At 43.9% G+C, this 15729-nt stretch overlaps 1 protein-coding gene, 1 long non-coding RNA gene and 9 other non-coding genes across 13 annotated transcripts in view; 1 reads left to right on the forward strand and 10 right to left on the reverse strand.

The window, feature by feature from the left end:
- Positions 1 to 925: 925 nt before the first annotated feature.
- Positions 926 to 4289, reverse strand: LOC102413176. Of its 2 annotated transcripts, none has more exons than XR_003109640.3 (12): positions 4179 to 4289; positions 3786 to 3835; positions 3439 to 3522; positions 3159 to 3209; positions 2779 to 2813; positions 2634 to 2678; positions 2316 to 2362; positions 2108 to 2136; positions 1860 to 1896; positions 1441 to 1490; positions 1172 to 1201; positions 926 to 1035 (listed from the first exon to the last, which is right to left on the reverse strand). It is a non-coding gene; the product is annotated as an uncharacterized LOC102413176 (long non-coding RNA). The 2 variants fall into 2 exon arrangements; XR_003109642.3 differs by having other exon boundaries at positions 1172 to 1359; positions 4179 to 4284.
- On the reverse strand, positions 1276 to 1401 carry LOC112585307. The gene has a single exon (XR_003109781.1). It is a non-coding gene; the product is annotated as a small nucleolar RNA SNORD22 (small nucleolar RNA).
- On the reverse strand, positions 1662 to 1729 carry LOC112585306. Its single transcript, XR_003109780.1, has one exon. It is a non-coding gene; the product is annotated as a small nucleolar RNA SNORD31 (small nucleolar RNA).
- On the reverse strand, positions 1975 to 2044 carry LOC112585304. Its single transcript, XR_003109778.1, has one exon. It is a non-coding gene; the product is annotated as a small nucleolar RNA SNORD30 (small nucleolar RNA).
- LOC112585300 lies at positions 2204 to 2270 on the reverse strand. The gene has a single exon (XR_003109774.1). It is a non-coding gene; the product is annotated as a small nucleolar RNA SNORD29 (small nucleolar RNA).
- On the reverse strand, positions 2467 to 2593 carry LOC112585308. Its single transcript, XR_003109782.1, has one exon. It is a non-coding gene; the product is annotated as a small nucleolar RNA SNORD22 (small nucleolar RNA).
- On the reverse strand, positions 2883 to 2958 carry LOC112585301. The gene has a single exon (XR_003109775.1). It is a non-coding gene; the product is annotated as a small nucleolar RNA SNORD28 (small nucleolar RNA).
- Positions 3286 to 3357, reverse strand: LOC112585302. The gene has a single exon (XR_003109776.1). It is a non-coding gene; the product is annotated as a small nucleolar RNA SNORD27 (small nucleolar RNA).
- On the reverse strand, positions 3638 to 3712 carry LOC112585303. Its single transcript, XR_003109777.1, has one exon. It is a non-coding gene; the product is annotated as a small nucleolar RNA SNORD26 (small nucleolar RNA).
- Positions 3921 to 3990, reverse strand: LOC112585297. Its single transcript, XR_003109771.1, has one exon. It is a non-coding gene; the product is annotated as a small nucleolar RNA SNORD25 (small nucleolar RNA).
- A 124-nt stretch (positions 4290 to 4413) lies between the features above and the next one.
- The window catches only part of SLC3A2 (solute carrier family 3 member 2), a 40048-nt gene continuing 28732 nt past the window's right edge, over positions 4414 to 15729 (forward strand). Inside the window, exon 1 of one of the 2 annotated variants that reach the window (XM_025285189.2) lies at positions 4414 to 4695. In XM_025285189.2, coding sequence (XP_025140974.1) covers positions 4584 to 4695 — 112 coding nt within the window. In that variant the 5' untranslated portion in view covers positions 4414 to 4583. 2 annotated transcript variants of the gene reach the window in all.

Below are 15729 nucleotides of genomic sequence, written 5' to 3' on the forward strand. Positions count from 1 at the left end.
ATTAGGTGACCAAAGTCTTGGAGCTTCAGCTTCAACAGTCCTTCCAATGAATTCAGGACAGATTTTCTTTAGGATTGACTGGTATGACCTCTTTGCAGACCAAGGGTGAAGGGAATGGCAAACCACTTCAGTCTTCTTGCCTTGAGAACCCCATGAACAATATGAAAATGCAGAAAAAAGACCAGAGAAGCCCCTAAATTGCCTCCTTTACCAGTTCTGACACAACCATATTCTAAACATACAAAAATTTAGCAACAGATGAGCATTCTAGTTCATCCATTTTCCCCTTCTATTGAGAAATGTGAAAGTGGTCATTACCTAAGACCACCTGTCTGGGACATGGTAGGATGGCATCACTCAAAAGACCTGAGCTTGAATGAGCTCTGGGAGATGCAGGACAGGGAAGCATGGTGTGCTGCAGTCTTGCGGTTGCAAGAGTTGGACATGATTGAGCAAGCAGTACATACATTCTTGCCAGAATTCTGTGGACAGAGAAGCCTGGTGGGATACCGCCTATGGGGTCACAAGGGGTTGTACAGGACTGAAGTGACAATGTATCCCAAGTGGGTACTAATGCAGTTCCTTTCTGAAGTTCTGGTTGTAGGCCCAGGGCTGTTAAACTCCACAGAAATCATTTGAGAGATTCATGTGAAGGATAGGGGCAACAAGATACCAAGAGTTGACAGCCAATTTTTCTGTTCTTAACTTTTGAGCCACTGTCTCCTAGTATCCAAAGTCTTAAGGTTTTAAACACAGTTAAAGGGGTCACTCAAACTCAGTAAATTTTCATGAAGAACTCCAAAGAGGCTCCCTGAATGATACTTCCCTGGGTTAGGTAAAGTGCCAAGCTAAATGGGGAAAGCCATTTAACAATCTTTCTGGGATTATTTCTGTCCAGTCAGACCCACTCAAACACAGGAATCAATGAAGGTTTAAAAAAATTTTTATTTAGAAAGGCTGAAATGATTGTATGCTAATTTGAACAGGCAATCTGTACAAGGATTTTTCAGTTTTGACATCTTCCACATTGGATTCCTGTAGAGAAAAAAAAAAAAAAAAAAGTTTTTTCTTATTGGATTTTCACAAGTATATGCCTGATGGGTTTAAAATTAAAAGAGTTATCCTTTAAACATGGTTAGTTTTTAATACAAGTACATGAACAGGTACTTACCATTATCTGTGCTTTGTTCTTTCTTCAGATCTAGGGGGAAAAAAAAATATCTGCCTTTCAATCAGTCATTTATTCCCCCTTTGCCTTGTTTAGGAACTCTCATGATCCCTCAGACAGTTCCCTCTGGAACAAGCTTTCCTCTTCTCCCCCAGCCAGCCCCAGTGGGTTCACCTTTACAGGCTCTGGGACTAGGACAGGAAGTAAGACTTGTGAGTATTTCTTCACTGGGAAATTTTAACTTGACACACCTTGTGTTTAAGTTTACTCACCTCTCAACTTCAGACTACAGTGGAGCAGATATATGGCTTACTCCTTTCCCCTGCAAAAGATTCGGAACTAAGTCAACTGTCTCCAGGACAGGCCCATCTATAAAAGCTATGTTGGTTTCACTGGACATTTTACAGAAATCACCAGCTAGTCCAAAACACTTCCTGTTGGCTATAAGGCCACAAATTTCACACTACAGTCACTTTTTACTCCAAGGGAAACTCACAGCTCAGAAATACCTTTCAGTCATAGTGATCAGACTGGGGCGGTATTGAACTCATCACTGGTGAGTGGCAGTGTAACGGGCGGTTCACTAATGGCCAAAGACAAACTTTGGATTTACAAATCATGTCTGCAGTTATTCAAAGCACCAAACTAAAACTGGTGAATTCTATACAGCAGCCATAGATAATAGACTTACCTAAAATCATTCTCAGGCACCAGACAAGGAGCTGTACCTGAAACACAAAGACAACTAAGTCAGTAATGCTTGCTTCTTGCATTATAAGCTGTTCCTGTCTAAGCCACCATTCCCAGAAAATCAGATTTCCGAGTCTCAACAGCAAATCATCAGCCGAACGAGATTCCATGTAAGTCATCACAGATACCTAAAAAGGCATTTTCTCCCACTCATTACATTGTATGTGCAAACACATGGAGATCACTCACCTCTGAGCAACGGTAACTGGCAATGGTACCTATGGAAGGACAAAGCTATGAGTGACAGAAGTTCCTTACACACAGTACCCACTGTTGTCTTTCCCAGTTTCTCAGGTGTTCATGTCTTTTCATTGTTTAAGTCATAGTGAGCTAGTTTGATTCATCACAGAAACTGCCTACCTGGTGGTGTATGCCATACACACATTAATCAACTAACCTTTTAACTCTGGAGGCTTTCCAGGAGTGTATAGCAACAAGCTGCTCCTGAATGAGAAGATCATGTAATTAGCAAAATATCTAAAACAACCGAAACTATTCTAACTAGGGTTAATGGATAACCCAAGCCAAGCAAATGCTATTCATTTGCTGTACCTCAGACAATTCCTTATGGAATGAAATTTCATCCTTTCTCCCAGTTAGCCCCAGTGGGTTCACCATTACTGGCTCTGGGGCTAGAACAGGGGTAAGACAGGATGTCTGCTTTCCTCATTGGTACTGGAATTAAGCAACAATAAGCAAGGTTACAAGTACTCACCTCTTGACTCTTTGTAGAAGTCATCCTGAGCAGATCAAGAGGCACCTAGGAAATCAATAAAGATAAAATAAGAGATCAAGAAACAGCACTATCAGAAACAAGAGAAACCCCTCCATTTCCCACAATACTGAAAGAAGTAACTTACTGTAAGACAGATGACTCTATTAATGCTGTGACAATCTACAAAAGAGGAGAAAATGGTTACTCCAAAACACTAGGATGAAATACAATTTCTTCATCAACAGAAGCTGCCATCAGAACTCTAACATGCTATTAACTGTGGTACCTCACAGAGGATCAGCATTATCAATTCAAATCATCTGACAGTGATGTGTGGGTGAGGGAAGAGCACACCCTCTCAAGAAGGAACTATGCTGCTTGCTAGGATGCTGACTCCCTCCCCAGGAAAATCATTCCAAGAGGAACAAGCTGGAAGGAGCAAAAACACTGCTCCACTGACCATTTGCTCTCCTGGTTGTTGAAAACACCAGAGACCACAACCAACCCTCCCATTTGAAAACTTACCTGCATTCAGCCTGGGAGGCAGTTGAATTCCTCAAGACTGGTGAGGAGATACTGGTGACAGAAAAATGAGCCATTATTCTCAGTACTCGGGAACTAGCATTAAAAGACCCTAGAGCATTTCGGGCCCACTTCTCAGTAGTAAGATGACATCACTTTTGAGTTCAGGCATATGCTTGTCATTTTACATTCATCATGGAGTGGCCAGTGCAATTTCAACCACCAAGTCCCATCCCGATACTGTTCTTCTACACCCCATCTGCATAAAGCATCGCGTACCCACCTGCAGCATCACCACACTTGATCCACACAGGAGTAAGTCTTGACTCATCCTCCAATCTGTAAGCTCCTTTGAATTAAACCACATCTGGGAGGAAAAAAAAAATATACCCTTTCTTACTTTCATATCTCGTAGTTTAACTGTCCCACGTTAGTGCCTTAACAACGCAGGGCTAAAAGCCCAAACATTTGCTACGGATGGTACTACTCAGATTTTTATGTTTTCTCCACTAATCCATCAGAAAGAGAGAGTTCAGTTTTTGAAATCATCCCCGTAGCACATCCCATCGGACTCCCGCATATTCAACAAGGAAGAAAAAAAGACAGTAAAGGGAGGCCAGGAGCACTTACTCCAATGAGACCGGTTTGCGATCCTTCAGCGTTCGGCGCGCGTCCGAACCCTGTAGACAAATGATATTGGGTCAGCACTCTGTCTCGTAAACGCTTTGTTTTCCGGAGCTAAGACTGCGTTGCCATGCAAGGCCGGCCTCCTCAGAGTTTCTTATCCTCACGGAGTTCAGTACAGGTCTGTGAAAAGGGTCTCATCACAGAGAGGCCCGTCGGCACGGCCCGCCATCGCCATCTTGTCCTTCACAAAGCCCCTGTTCCTTCAAGGCCTCAACACTAAGATCACGTTTTCTCTCCTCCCCCACGAACCCAATAGGCACCACAAAGAGAGGCTAAAGCGCGGACACGTTTGCACGGCCGTTTTTCTCGTAGAACTCAATAAACCAACACACTTACCGAGAGCTGTGGCTAAATGAGACCGAAGGCCTACCGCGAAACACATAAATACCATCTCGCAGAGGCCCACGGGATTTGGGGGCGGGACTACGGCGGGCGCAAGCGCAGAGGGAAATGGGTGGATTGTGGGTAGAGATTTCTAGAGGAAGTACGAGAGGCTGTTAGCCCCCCGAAGCGGTGGCGCGAAAAAGGTGCGCATGCGCTTTAGGGTGTGCGCAGGCGCGACTAACGTGCGCCCGTGGGTTTTTTTACTGCGACTTCTTTTGGCGCTGAGGCGACGAGTACCCGGCTTCGCGCAGATCCTGGACTGACGCCCCGTGTCGGTCATAGCTGACTGCCCCACACCGTCCCCTGAGCATTCTCTTGCTTGCACACACTCTAAATCCGCGTGCAGGGTCCTACTCCATGGACCGCGAGCCTCATGAACCCTCCGCTGGCGTCATCTCGGTTCCAAACCAGCCGCCCAGCGAGCCTTCTGGGCCTGGTCCTCAGGTGCCCAGCGCAGGGGGCGACTCAGGTATTACTGGGCCCCGGGCCGATCTCGAGTGGAGGGCTCTTGCATGGAACCATTTTGGGAAAGTGAATCAGGTTGTAGGTCCTCTTGAAATATTATAACAGTTTTAGGGTATTTTCTGTAACCGGCCACCTTTGTCCTACTGTCTGGTCCGATTTTGCTAGGAGCTTGTAGTGGGGCTAGCGTTGAAGGTGAAGGTGAAGTCGCTCAGTCGTGTCCGACCCTTTGCGACCCCGTGGACTGTAGCCTACCAGGCTTCTCCGTCCATGGGATTCTCCAGGCAAGAATACTGGACTGGGTTACCATTTCCTTCTCCAGGGGATCTTCCCGACCCAGGGATCGAACCCGGGTCTCCCGTATTGGAGGCAGACGCTTTAATCTCTGAGCCGTTAGCTGACATTTAAAACGCCGTTTTAAGCACATTGCATGTGTATGTGTGCTCAGTCGTGTTAGACTCTGCGATCCCATGGACTGTAGCAGGCCATGCTCCTCTGTCCATGGAATTTTCCAGGCAAGAATGTTGGAGGCCATTTCCTACTCCAGGGGCTCCTCCCTTCTCCAAGAGATCTTCCCAACCCTGGGATCGAACTTGCGTCTCTTGCGTCTCCTGTCTTGGCGGGAGGAGTCTTGACCAACTTCGCCACCTGGCAAGCCCCTTAACGCAGATTACCTGGAGGGAATCTAGGTGTAAAAAGCTTTTGCAGAACCGCGTACAACTCCTGCCTGATTGGCAGGGTGGTTCCATGGCAGGGTGGTTCCAGTCATCTATACCCTTGTTACTGAGGACAACCAGTTTTAGTTTAATCATTTGTAATGCACACCTAGGGTACATGACCGTTTTAAAAATGTATTATATGTACATTTTATAACCATTTATTAAGCTCTTACTGTGTGGTCTCCTGGATGACCTCATTTACTACTACCACCCTAGGAGGAGGCCATAAGGTAATGTTAGGGATGAGGAACCTGAGGTCTGGAGGGGTTAATTAACTTGCTCAGTTACCCAGCTAAGAAATGTCAGCCCAGGTGCAAATCAGCCCGGGCAGTCTTGATGACAGAGCCTGCACTTCTGATCACTCTGCTTTACTGCTGTCATCACGCACTTCTCAGGGTATTTGGGGGGCAAACAAGTACACAGGAAACAAATGGCATGATCCTTGGATACTGTTTCTCAGTTTTTTTTCTTGTTGTCTTCCTCTCTCCAGGAGCCTTTAAAAATAAAAAGCATTTCCCCCTCTAATCCCCACCATGAAAATTTAATAACACTTATAAAACTATGTAGGGCTTCCCTTATAGCTCAGTCCCTAAAGAATCTGCCTGCAGTGCAGGAGACCCAGGTTCGATCCCTGAGTTGGGAAGATCCCCTGGAGAAGGAAATGGCAACCCACTCCAGTATCCTTGCTTGGAAAATCTCATGGACACAGGAGCCTGGTGGGCTGTGTAGTCCATGGGGTCGCGAAGAGTCGGGCACGACTGAACAACTAACACTTATAACTGTGTATTTGCTTATATACTGTGGCCCTTCAGAGGGCCAGAAAACTTCTGTTTAATATCTAGGATTTTCTGCCCTCTTCCTGCTCCAAAAGAACCAATTTTCACTCCTTTGGTGGCAGTGTTGTCCTTATGCATGTCCCAGCGAAACATAAGTGACAAAACAAATACCAAAAGAATTCCAATTTGAAAAATGTTATTATAGCTAGAATAAATTCATGTGTTCAACAATGTTAGACGCTTGTCCAAGTGGGTGATTGAAAAATTGTAACAAAATGTATAGAAAATGAAACATAAGTTATGGAAAATTCAGAAGGTCCAGAGTAGGCAGGGAGGTTGTGTGTGGGCATGGTATTTGGAGAATGTTTGTGGAGTGCCTGGGCCTTAAAGGGTAGATAAACAGAGCCAGGAAGGAAATTCAAGTTAGAGAAATAATTTGAGTGACAAGATTGGAGCTGGAAAAGTATATAAGTATAGTTCATGAAAGATGGGTTGAAGGGGAATCATAGAATATAAAGTTGGAAAAGATTTCCTAGGGAAGGCCAAATGAGAAGGGCTTGAAATGCAAAGCTAAATAATTTGAACTATAGGTAGAATAACCTATAAACCAGTACTTAACCTGGTGGTCCCGTGGTTAACACTCTGCATCCACTGCGTGGAGCATGGATTTGATTCCTGCTTGGGAAACTAAGATCCCACACACTACACAGGGCAAGGCTGAAAAATAAAGGGGTAAGTTGGGACAGGACATTAATTAGATTGTCACAATAATTTAGGCAACAGATAAGTAGATTCAAGCATGATGAAAGGGAAATAGGAAATGATTTATAATACATCAGAAGTCCTCAACTCACACCTGCAGAAATATAAGTAATGCAGGTAAGCCATAGGAACCTGATAAGGATCTTGATATGCTTGTCTTTGCTCCTGCTGACTGTGCCTTGCTAGAATATTGTTTGTGAAAAATCTGATCAGGAGAATCCAGAAATCCAAAATTGTTGATTAATTTGCTCCTTAAAAATGTTGGCATGTAACTTAAAATTTTTAAGCATTTTCTCTGAGCCAATCAGAATATGCCTGTATACCCAAGGTGGCCCATGACTGAGTTTGCAGCAACTTCTGTAGGAATATAGAATCCACTTTAGAAAGGGGGAATGTTAAAGATTGGATATTTTTTTTGAAAGCTGTAAACAGGTTGAGTGACTTAAACATCAAAAAAAAAAAAAGAAAGCCAGTATTCTTGGCAGTTGGAGATCATCGCCATTACCTTCACTTAACGTTTATCGATACTGTTTATCTGTTGAGCATCTACTGGGTACAGGAGATACAACAAGGAACAAAGCAGACGTCCCCTTATGCTCCCTTGGAACTTATATTCTGGTAGAAAACAGAAATAGATGAATAATACGTCAAGTGGAGTTAAATGCTGTGGTGAAAATTCGACTTTGCTGGTGATACAATGGTTAAGACTCTGAGCTTTCACCACAGTGGGCACGGTTTTGATCCCTGGTCGATCCATGCAGGATGGCCACACACAAAATTAAATGGAATGTGTGTGTGCGCATGTGTAAATATATTTGCTAAAGTGGTGCAAAAAGGTTGGACTGTTACATAAAGGGAAATGAGAAAAACAAGATGAAAGACTTGGTGGAGGGTGCTGAATGTTAACATGTATGAAGTGCTTTCTATGGCACCTTCCTGGCACTGTACTGAATGCTTTACGTATGTTACCTCAATTCAAAAAATAGTTTTTGTGGTTACCATCCTCATTTTACAAATAAGAAAATTGAATTTTATATCAAGTTACTTACTCAAGGACACATAACTAGTGTGGCAGAGCTGTTATTCAAATCTAGTCTCTACTTTTGACCCTGTTAAGAAAAATTATCCAAAACTTGGAAATAGGCAAAAGTTATTACTAGGTGTCCTTTTGATAAAGGTAAAGCAGGCCTGCCTAACTTGGGGATTACCTGGTTTTCCAGTGGGGTGTGTACCTTCGTTTGATGTCCTGTTTATTGTTGCTCTAGGTATTTTGTAATTTGGTAAGATTGCCTTCTAAGACGGAGAAGGAAATGGCAACCCACTCCAGTGTTCTTGCCTGGAGAATCCCAGGGACAGGGGAGCCTGGTGGGCTGCCGTCTATGGGGTCGTACAGAGTCAGACATGACTGAAGCGACGTAGCAGCAGCAGCAGCAGCCTTCTAAGACATTGGCTGGTTTTGTATTTATGTATTAGAATGCAAATTCATATCATTCTTATCTGGACTTTTAGCTGATGATCCTCCTTTCCTAGCATTCTCTTTTGAACCAGTTTTAAGTTTTATTTATTCTCTTGTTAATTAATAGGTTGAATAAAATCTTTGACATGTGTTTATATTATTATGAGTCATATTTTCAGTTTTTAAGATTATACTTTAACAACCCCTGGGGTACATTGCCTTTTGTTGGCCCATTTATTTATTCATTCACAAAATATTTGTTGAGAGTCAGGATTTAAACTCAAGAAGTCTGACTCCGGAAGGAGCTTTAGACAATATGCCAGTGTGAGTCTAATACCATGCCACCTTCTGCCTAACATCTTATCTTGCTCTTTCCAGCAAGTGTCTTTTACTTAAAAGATCTGTCTACACCTGCATCACCTGGGTGTCTGTTAGAAATACTGAATCTCAGATCTCTCCACGGACCAAATGCATTTGCATTTACTCAAGATCCCCAGGTGGTCTGTATGCACACTAAAGTTTAAGAAGCACTGGATTTATACAGTACTGCTCACTTCTTTTTCAGGACACTTTTCTCTCGTCCTACTTGATGTCTCAGTAGCACCTTTTTATCCTGTTGACCCATTTCCTTTTTTTTAAATTTGGTTTTTCTGTGCCATTACAGAAACACATGGTAACACCCTTTAACCTACCATGTCCAGTGACCCCATTTCCTGTTTCTTAAAACAGTTTCCACAATGCTTGGGACACTGCCCTCTGCTAGTGTTCCTCTTATGTTTTTGCTATTAATAACTTCTTCATGATCCTTTGAGGTATATCTTCTGTCCCATTGTTCAAACATTAATGTTCCTCCAGTTACATGTTGTTCAGCCACTAAGTTGTGTCCAACCCTTTGGGACCCCATGGACTGCAGTATGCCAGGCTCCTCTGTCCTCCACTGTTCTCCTGGAGTTGGCTCAGATTCATGTCCATTGAGTCAGTGATGCCAACCATCTTATCCTCTGTCATCCCCTTCTCCTTTTGCCTTTAATCTTTCCTAGCAGCGGGGTCTTTTCCGGTGAGTTGGCTCTTTGTATCACATGGCCAAAGTATTGGAGCTTTAGCAACAGTCCTTCCAATGAATATTCAAGGTTGATTTCATTTAGGATTGACTGGTTTGATCTCCTTGTAGTCCAAGGGACTCGAAGAGTCTTCTCCAGCATTACAATTCGAAAGTGTCAATTCTTCGGTGCTCAGCTTTCTTTATGGTCCAACTCTCACATCCTTCCATGACTACTGGAAAAACCATAGCTTTGACTATATGGACCTCTGTTGGCTTCTTATGCTGTCTAGGTTTGTCATAGCTTTCCTTCCAAGGAACAAGCATCTTTTAATTTCATGGCTGCAGTCAACCTCTGCAGTGATTTTGGAGCCCGAGAAAATAAAATCTGTCACTCCTTCCACTTTTCCCCCTTCTACTTGCCATGAAGTGATGGGACCAGATGCCATAATCTTAATTTTTTGAATGTTAAGTTTTAAGCCAGCTTTTTCACTCTCTCTCACCCTCATCAAGAAGCCTAGCTTTTCACTTACTCTGCCTGGGCCACTTTATCCACTTGCATGATTTTAATGGCTGCTGTTACCAGGAAAGCCTGGCATGCTGCAGTCCACCGGGTCACAAAGAGTAGGACTGGACTTAGCGACTGAACAAAATGCCTATAACTCCAACCCAGGATCTTTTTCCTGAGCTTCAGAGCTATGCATCCATTTGCCTTCTGGATGAGCAGTATTACTTGGATGATTCACAAATTCTTTTGGTCCACAAAATTCATTTCCAAAAGGAATTGAACCTACTCCTCCTATTTCACTCAACTGTCCAAGCTACCCCACTGCCACTACCCTAATTAAGGTCAGTGACCTCGAGGTTTTTGCAATAGATGTAACCTGGCTCCCTGGCCCTGGTTTGCTGTCTCTAATCCGTTCTTCATCTTGAAGCTGGAGTGATCTTTCTAAATAAAAAAGTTGGTCCAGTCTCATGCCTCAGTTCATAATTCTTCAGTACCCCTCCACAGTCTTTAGGTTACTGTCCAGATCATCAACATAGCCATTGAGACCCCTTCATCACTTTCCTCACCACCACTCCCTCCCCGAGACAAATCCACTCTGCCTGCCCACCATAAACTTCCTAAGTTTGGGCATCAGGTCTGTGTAAGTTATATATTGTTTCCCTATGACCTGGCAGAGTACAGGACACAAAGTAGGACTCAATATATGTTAACTTATCCCTGTAAATTTTCAAATGATCTTTACCCAATCCTTATCAAATGAGCTGCTGAGAGAGGTCTGGTGATTTTTCTGAGAGAGCAACCCTGCCCCCACCTGGCAGCAAGAGGCACTGCTTCACTAAATGGAATTCAGTTCAGTTCAGTTCAGTTGCTCAGTGGTGTCTGACTCTGTGACACCATGGACTGCAGCACACCAGGCTTTCCTGTCCATTACTAACTCCCAGAGCTTGCTCAAACTCATGTCCATGGAGTCGGTGATGCCATCCAACCATCTCATCCTCTGTCGTCCCCTTCTCCTCCTACCTTCAGTCTTTCCCAGCATCAGGGTCTTCTCCAATGAGTCAGTTCTTTGCATTAGGTGACCAAAGTATTGGAGTTTCAGCTTCAGCATCAGTCCTTTCAATGAATATTCAGGACTGATCTCCTTTAGGATGGACTGGTTTGATCTCCTTGCAGTCCAAGGGACTCTCAAGAGTCTTCTCCAACACCACAGTTCAAAAGCATCAGTTCTTCAGTGCTCAGCCTTCTTTATAGTCCAACCCTCACATCCATACATGACTATTGGAAAAACCATAGCTTTGACGAGATGGACCTTCATTGGCAAAGTAATGTCTCTGCTTTTTGATATGTTATCTAGGTTGGTCATAGCTTTACAGAACTTTGTCAGTAAAGTAATGTTTCTGCTTTTTAATATGCCATCTTGGCTTGTCATAGCTTTTCTTCCAAGGAGCAAGTGTCTTTTAATTTCATGGCTGCACTCACTGTCAACAGTGATTTTTGAAGCCCCCCAAAATGAAATCTGTCACTGTTTGCATTGTTTACCCATCTATTTACCATGAAGTGATGGGACCAGATGTCATGGTCTTAGTTTTTTGAATGTTGAGTTTTAAGCCAGCTTTTTCACTCTCTTCTTTCACCTTCATATTACATTGGTTTTTGGCACAAGGAGATAGAATAGGAGCTTGTTTTGTCAGCTCCGTGCATCACCCTGGCGGTGCAGTACTTGTAGGAGTGGTGTGTCCCTTTGGGAATATGTAGTTGTTAAACGAGATTTTTTAGCTATAACTTTGGTGAAATTATCTCTCCCTTGGAAAAAAATAAGCATTAAAAATTATGGCTTCATTAGTAAGGAATTTGGTTTTAGACTTGTAAGAGGTACTATAAACCATATGAAGTAGTCCAGAACTAGGCTAACAAACGTATCTGTTAATTCAACAAGAATCCCAGGGACGGAGGAGCCTGGTGGGCTGCCGTCTATGGGGTCGCACAGAGTCGGACACGACTGAAGCGACTTAGCAGCAGCAGCAGCAGTAGTTATGTAATGGCAGAATAGAGCAGTGGTCACCAAACTTTTTTGATTGTTTCTTTCCTGTAAGTGAAGAAAAAACTATTTTTGCTGCTGATGGCCTGGATTCAGTCTCTGGTTGGTGAACTAGGATCCCAAAAGCCGTGTAGCACAGGGGGGGGGGGGAAAAAAAACAAAACCCAAAACAAAAAAGCTGATACACTCTACGATATGAAGATTTTTAGAGTAAATTATATTTTATGTACATTATCAATTATTTGAAAAGGTAGAAAAATTTTCAAAGGATGAGATATAAATAGGAGTTTAAACATTTTCCCCCCCATTTTATTTAGTAGGCTGAGTCAGGTTAGTGGTAGCACATGGGCTCTTTTTAGTTATGGCATGTAGGATTTAGTTCTCTGACCACAGAGAAATCAAACCCAGGCCCCCTGCACTGAAAAGTGCAGAGTCTTAGCCACTGTACCACCGGGAAGTCCCTACATGTTTTCTTTATAAGTCATTGTGTTGGCCTGGGTTTGAATCCTGGCATGCTTTCTCATGAAGGCCAAGTTGTTTTGTCTGTTTGGTGGTTTCTTTCTTTTGTGGTGGATTCTTTTTGGTGGGCACTAATGTGGGCTTCCAGAGAAGGCAATGGCACCCCACTCCAGTACTCTTGCCTGGAAACTCCCATGGACAGAGGAGCCTGGTGGGCTGCAGTCCATGGGGTCGCTGAGGGTTGGACATGACTGAGCGACTTCACTTTCACTTTTCACTTTCATGCATTGGAGGAGGAAATGACAACCCACTCCAGTGTTCTTGCCTGGAGAATCCCAGGGACGGGGAGCCTTGGTGGGCTGCCGTCTATGGGGTCGCACAGAGTTGGACATGACTGAAGCAACTTAGCAATGTGGGCTTTCCTGGTGGCTCAGAGGTTAAAGCGTCTGCCTCCAATGTGGGAGATCCGGGTTCGATCCCTGGGTCGGGAAGATCCCCTAGAGAAGGAAATAGTAACCCACTCCAGTATTCTTGCCTGGAGAATCCCATGGACAGAGAAGCCTGGTAGGCTACAGTCCACGGGGTTGCAAAGTGTCGGACATGGCTGAGCGACTTCACTCACTCACAATGTGTGATGCAGAAATCTTTGGCTTTGTACACATATGTCCACATCATTCTCTATCCCAGCCCTCAGACCCTTTGATCTTCTAGTCCTTTTCCTTCCAGTCCTGTCATCAGCTGGCCAGACCATTGGCCACTGACCTAGAGTGTGTATATAGTCTCACCTTGGGCCATTTCTCCTTCTGCACAAGGTGGATCATCAGGTGGATAGCTGGCAGATTTTCTATCTCCACTGTCTTTCAAGTCCTCTTCTGAATGTGGCCATCATCATTTTCAGTTGGCACTCATAAGTTGACCCATCTATAAATCATGCTTGAGCTTTTACTTCCTCCTTTAGCAGATTATACAGGACATTCCTGATGACTGTGAGTTCTTTTGCACGAGGGGTGGGGACGCTTTTACAAATACGGTGGATATTGAGAGGTCTGGGCTACCAGCTTATGCAGTTTGTCTGTATCCCCTGGTTCTGCTTAGTGTTGATTCTGGAGGTACCATTTCCATTTTTTGAAAGACTGCTGCTGGTCTGCTCTGACATTTTGACTTCATAGGTCCAACTTATAATGGCATCAGGTCTGATATAACTCATAATGGGGCTGTTCTTGGTTACTTAGTGTTTCATAATGAAGTGTTCCAATAACATGCCAAGAGCTGTTTCTCAAAAGGCATGTATTTCTCTGTTGTGAACAGCCTGGCCTTGTTCTAGAATTTCAGCCACCTGCTTTGCCCATTAGGGCTTGCCATAGGCTCCACAGTGTGTATTTTTCCAATCCCATAGGTCTCTTGGATGTTATGGTTCAAGTGGCAGGGCTTCAGGCATTGTAACTTGGACCTGCAATGCACTTTAGTATTCTTAAGTCACACTCAAAGTTGACAACTTACCATGTCACCTGGTGTATAGATTGGAGTTTTAGTTCTACGAGTGGCTATGATAAGCATCGCCATCCATGTATCCTTGCTGTCTTTAACGGTGGCTCTAATCTCTGTCCCTCTGTCCTTACTCCCTGCTACTGCTGCTGCTAAGTTGCTTCAGTCGTGTCCGACTCTGTGCGACCCCATAGACGGCAGCCCACCAGGCTCCCCCGTCCCTGGGATTCTCCAGGCAAGAACACTGGAGTGGGTTGCCATTTCCTTCTCCAATGCAGGAAAGTGAAAAGTGAAAATGAAGTCGCTCAGTTGTGTCTGACTCTTAGTGACCCCATGGACTGCAGCCTACCAGGCTCCTCTGCCCATGGGATTTTCCAGGCAAGAGTACTGGAGTGGGTTGCCATTGCCTTCTCCGCCTTACTCCCTAGGATATGGTAATTTCTTTTTATTTACTATCATGGCTGAAGAGTAGGGGAGTTTCAGAGATTTTTACTCTGCCTTTCCCACAGTGATAGCCCTTCTCTTGTAGGCCAAGGACCCAATGTAGAGGTTACTCCTGAGTATATCAGTTCCACTAAACACTTGGGGACTGCGGAAATTACCTCTTCTAATGGGAATAATGATGATGCTTTGGGCCTCAAGGCATCAGTGTCAGTTCAGGTCCTGTGTCTAAAATCCTCAAAATGTTTGCATATTCTTCTTTTCCAAATGTATAATTCTTTTAGTAGGTGATGAGTTCCTTTTGGAAAGAACTGGGAGAATCATAGTTTCATGCTCCTTCCCCTAGGGACTTGATTACCTCTTCAGTAACTGAGTTTGGGATGTGAAAATTGGCTCAGACCCAGGAACTAAGAAAGAGATTTTGACTATTTCTTGTGGTGACCATCCTTAGCCTTGTGCTCCTTTCTTCTTTCTCCCTGCGGGTTGTAGATATTCAGCAGCATCCTCATTGGCTTCTGCCTAGGGATACCACTGTTTATCATATCTACAGTTGTTTCTTACGGGTTCCAGGCCCCATGGCTAACCCTCCAATCTTGCCAGCCTTATGATAATTAGAGCTTTCTGACTTCTGGCAGTTAAGCAGTGCCTCTGTAATTCCTCTCCTGTATTTCTTGATGGGCCTTCCCTGATAACTCAGTTGGTAAAGAGCCTACCTGTGCCGGGGTCCAGCCCCGGTGAATCCAGGGAATTCAGCCAGAAGGTGAGAGAAAGAACGACATGGGGAGACCAGTCTTTCCAGGAACTAATTCGTTTCTTTATTTTTCGGGTCTGCTTTTATACACAGAGATGGAATACAAAAGTCATGCGGGGTCAGCAGTCCTTTTATCAAAATCAGGTGCTTCATACAAATGTATACAAAGGTCTTAGGGGTGTTACATCATCTTCTGGCCAGGGGGCCTGCTAACAATTTACGACCCTTTGTTTGTGATAGCGGTCAGTCAACCAGAACACTTATTTCTCCAGGGGTGATTTATTCCTAAACCAGGCGCCACCTTCCGAAGGCACCAGATAAAGTTGCATTCCTAATAGGGTGAGGGTGCAGTGGGTTCTAATTAAGAAAAGAATTTGCTTAGCTCAAGGTCTAACCGTGATTAATATCAAAGGTTAATACTTATTTCTCCTATATGCTAGTTATATTCATTAATGTGTATAAGGGCAGGGGATGTGGAGACTTAGCAGCAAACATTGGCCCAACAAATGAAAACCCTTCACCAATACAATTTCTAATCAATCTTTTAACTGCTCAAAGGAATCTGTATTTAGACAGTTTAAAACATCTCATGCCTCTCACAGGTTGG

Source organism: Bubalus bubalis, chromosome 5 (assembly GCF_019923935.1).
Source record: "Bubalus bubalis isolate 160015118507 breed Murrah chromosome 5, NDDB_SH_1, whole genome shotgun sequence".
NCBI classification, from domain to species: domain Eukaryota; kingdom Metazoa; phylum Chordata; class Mammalia; order Artiodactyla; family Bovidae; genus Bubalus; species Bubalus bubalis.